The 4,026-nt window shown below is 50.0% G+C and overlaps 1 protein-coding gene across 1 annotated transcript; it reads right to left on the bottom strand.

Annotated features, from left to right (window-relative positions):
• Positions 1-424: 424 nt before the first annotated feature.
• LOC100897572 (uncharacterized) lies at positions 425-1,958 on the bottom strand. The gene is made up of 2 exons (XM_018639857.1): positions 1,689-1,958; positions 425-1,240 (listed from the first exon to the last, which is right to left on the bottom strand). The coding sequence occupies exons 1-2, from the start codon at positions 1,956-1,958 to the stop codon at positions 425-427; spliced, it is 1,086 nt and encodes a 361-aa protein (XP_018495373.1).
• Positions 1,959-4,026: the final 2,068 nt, after the last annotated feature.

Genomic DNA, 4,026 nt, shown 5'->3' with positions numbered 1-4,026 from the left:
GACAACTGGGCCAAAAACCAACTGGGCCAAAAACCAACTGGGCCAAAATCAACTGGGCAAATGAGCCAACTGGGCCAAAACCAACTGGGCAAATGAACGAACTGGGCCAAAACCAACTGGGCCAAAACCAACTGGGCAAGACTGAATCGGACCGGGAAATAGGTTTCGATTGGAAATGCCCTCTGTTCGGAAACTATGATTAGGAATTCGGAAAAAGGGGTGATCTTTACCTAAATTAAAAACTCATGTTTTGTCTTCTTTAAATCAATCGCTGTGACACTTGACTCTTTTGTGCCATCATGTGAGCGCTCTGTCTTTCTCGGCCCTTCGGTTATTCGCTCGCCCAGCGACCCAGTTTTATTGCGCGAAAACTACCAACGACCGTGGTGGTAGTTCGCTTGCTGTTGAGGACTGGGGAGCGAAACTACGCGTCCATGAGGAAATTGTGAGCTATGCCTCGGAGGTATTCTACATGCTGTAGATGTTCGGCACGCTCGACCACTCCCAGGATTCGCTCGTCTGCACGAACGTACTTGGTCCTTTTTGTTGGAGGAGCACCGCCGGCTACGAATGATTCGACTTGTAGGTCACGGCCTTTTTGGACTTTCTTAAGCCCGTCGATGAACTTCCAAATTGTCGGATGCTGTATCCCGAATTCAACCTGGAGTCTGCGATGTGCCGCCTCCGCATAGTTATTCGTGCGGGCTTCTCCGTCGAGCGTTCTCTGGTATACTGACCACATCTCGACCGGGAACTGCGGTGTTCTCCGGTCTACGGTACCGTCGGCTCGGATCCGGTTCATACGCCCTATGTAAATGTCCTCGAAATAGTTGAGAACTGGAATCAACTCTTCCGGCAATACAGGCGAAAGCTCCGCGACTGCATTATCTAACTCTGACGGCGGAACGAATGCCAAAGCAGCTATCATTCGGGCTTTCAGTGCGAAGTCGTCATCGTTGGTATAGCGACTCCAAAGACCTTCCTGAGCTACGCGTAGTTTGATGTTCTTCACCAAGTGGAAGAAGCATCCCTGAATGCGTGTTTCGGGCGGGAAGCAAGCCCTGACCGCAATCATCATGGCCCGCTCGTAGTCCATGACCACGCTGGCGGGACAGAGGGCCGGCCAAGCCTCTTTCAAGAGATTCAGCATCCGAGTGTACGATTCGGCTGCTTTGTCTGGGAGCAACGCGTAGGCGACGGGCACAACGCACTGAGCTCGCTCGGCCAGAACTACGAACACCTGTCAATTGAATCCGAGTTTCAATAATCAGGAGCTTGAAATTGTTTCAATAAGACATTCGATCATTCTGGAATCGACCAATAGAGACCTGTGAGAATTGCGGCGGCGCGAGACTGAAAGTTCCATCGACATACAATTTGTCGACGAGGCCGATCCAGGAGCTCGACGATTCTCTGCCGAATACCAAGATCCGATTCGGATCTCCGACGCCGCTGTCCGCCACCAGGAAATTTTCAGAAACGCCCGGCTCGCTCTCATAGATCCTGTACGCTTCGGGTATGACAATGGAACCGCGAGAGTCCGGATTCGATGGAGCCGCAGAGCGGGCGTTCCGATGACGATTGATGAGACGAGAAATCGACTGGGGTCGATTCATGCGACCGAGCGTAGCCGTCGCCGCTGTGACCAAAGCCGTGTTAATCAAGGAGGAAGGTGCCTCACTTGTTACTTCGCAACGTCGTTTGATCGTCGAGGTGATTTTGGCGACCTCTACACCTGAGGGATCTGGCGGATCAGAGTGGATGCCACTTGTGCGGATAACTTCCCGCGTACTCATCAGAGTATAAGCTCTCGCCTTGCATGGAATCGGTGCGGTTTTGTACATACACCGCCAAGACTGCAAGCCGCTCTTCAGGACGTATGCTTTGACAAAGAGATGGCCATCGTGGGCCAATTTCTCCTGACCTCTCTGACTCGTAACGCCCGAAGTGGATTCCATTTCTCATCGAGCTGGTGATAATTATAGAAAAGAAAGAGACTAGTTGATTTTGAAAGGAAGCAGCTGGGATTATGCGAATACAATTTAATTTTCTGACGACGATCTTTATCCTATTCCACGTTGCGCCCAGATGAGTCGATCGAACATACTTGACAATATGGAACTAGAGTCTATCCTATCGGAGGTCCACCAGTCGATCACAAATACTCTCCTCACTTCAACAACAAACAAAAGCGGGAGAGATCGACGTCGGATCTTCGTGCGACCAAGTCAAGTCGCGAGCTGCCGTGCGAGCGACATCCCCTCAACTCACTTTACAGCTTAAAGGCGTCTCTCGATGGTCGCCAATATGAGCTCGGTATTGTCTCCGATCGTGTCTGTTCGTGTCTGTTGGGTCTTTGGCCCAATTTGTTCTTGGCCCAGTTGGTTTTTGGCCCAGTTGGTTTTTTGCCCAGTTGGTTTCTTGCCCAGTTGGTTTTTGGCCCAGTTGGTTCTTGGCCCAGTTGGTTTTGGCCCAGTTGTCCTGTACCGATTAATTGTTCGCATGATTCTTCACCACTGAACTGGAAAAATTCACGAATCTCATCGGGGAAATTATCGAACCTCCTTATGATCACTCTAGCGATATTGCAATAGGATGTGAAAATCGTTCGGTGCCGAGCTATTTGCTACCCGATGAAATGTTTGGCGGAACATCCGGCGTGAATAATCGATGACGGACCTAGATAATGCAAATCCGTGGACCGTAGGCTCAAAGCACAGTTGAATTGAGGCGGTTGCGGCTGATAGTCCCGCTGAGATAAGTCGGGAGATTAGCAATCAGAAACTCCATCAAACTGCGAGACATGAGGTCGGATTTCGGATACAACAACAGATAAAACCCTCCTCGCTGGGGCTCGAGATACATCGGAACATTCGACTTCAGAAACTCCATCAGACTGCCAAGCATGAGGTTGGATTTCGGATACCACAACTGTTGTTCCTAGATTGGTCGAAGGCTAGGTTCGGTAGATCAGCGGGACACGTACGAACTCAGAGAGGACAACCGGAGGTTGAGATGGGAGCACACCACAGTGATTTTATTGGAGAAAGTGACGTTTCATATATCAGTAGGTCGACCCTTTCCGAAAGGCACAGTTCGTAAGGCATCGAGTAAGATTTCCAGATGGTTACTAAATACGGAATCAGAAGAGAGGCCTGATGAGTGGAGCCTCTTACATGTGTAAGAGCTGGAGCCTCTGGCGCATGGCACAGTACGGAGTCGGGGTTTACCGAAATAGATTCGGACGAGAAAATTCGGACGAGTTGGTCCGAAGGTAAGAGTAAGATGAATAATAGTTTTGAGATAGATAATAGTTTGCCGTTCGAGAATATACAGGGTGGGCAAACTAAATTGGAACTTTTTCTATCGGACCGCCCGGGTCTGACGAAATGCATCCATCCGAAAGCAATGTTCGTCGGTTGTTGCTGTAGGTGTAGGCCATAGAATAGACCCACCACCATGAGCTCACCCGCAGCTGGCTTCTCGGAGCAAGCCCGGAGGCAGGCGATACTTCTCGCCCTCCGCGCTGGACTGAAGCCGGCGGATATCATATCTCGGCTCAAGTTGCCGAAAACGACCGTGTATCGAGTCGCGAAAGCTTCTTCGGAGGCGGGAAGACTTGGGGAAGACTCGTACCTCGGGAAAAGAAAAACTCATCAGCGGAAAAGACCGAAGCGGACTGAGAAATTGGTGAAAGCCATCAATCGGAGGCTTGCTAAAGATCATCACGCCTCCTTTCGGCAACTTGCCGCACAATTCGATGTATCCTACGGCACGGTCAGGAATGTGGTCCACAGGGACTTAGGCATCAATACTTATAAACTCAGAACTCGCCAAATGCTTTCCGAAGCAAATAGGAAATCAAGAATGGAGCGGTGTCTGAAATTACTGAGCTCTCTCAAGAACGAAGCCGCCGGATGCATTCGATATTTTTCGGATGAAAAATATTCACAGTGGAGGCCAAGTCTAATCATCAAAACCATCGTTGTCATGTCCGAAGCCAGGACGAAGCTTGCACTGAACCAA

This window comes from Galendromus occidentalis, unplaced genomic scaffold (genome assembly GCF_000255335.2).
Source record: "Galendromus occidentalis unplaced genomic scaffold, Mocc_1.1 scf7180000075604, whole genome shotgun sequence".
NCBI classification, from domain to species: domain Eukaryota; kingdom Metazoa; phylum Arthropoda; class Arachnida; order Mesostigmata; family Phytoseiidae; genus Galendromus; species Galendromus occidentalis.
Note: the sequence above shows the minus strand (reverse complement) of the source record. Positions and strands in the feature narration are given on the sequence as shown.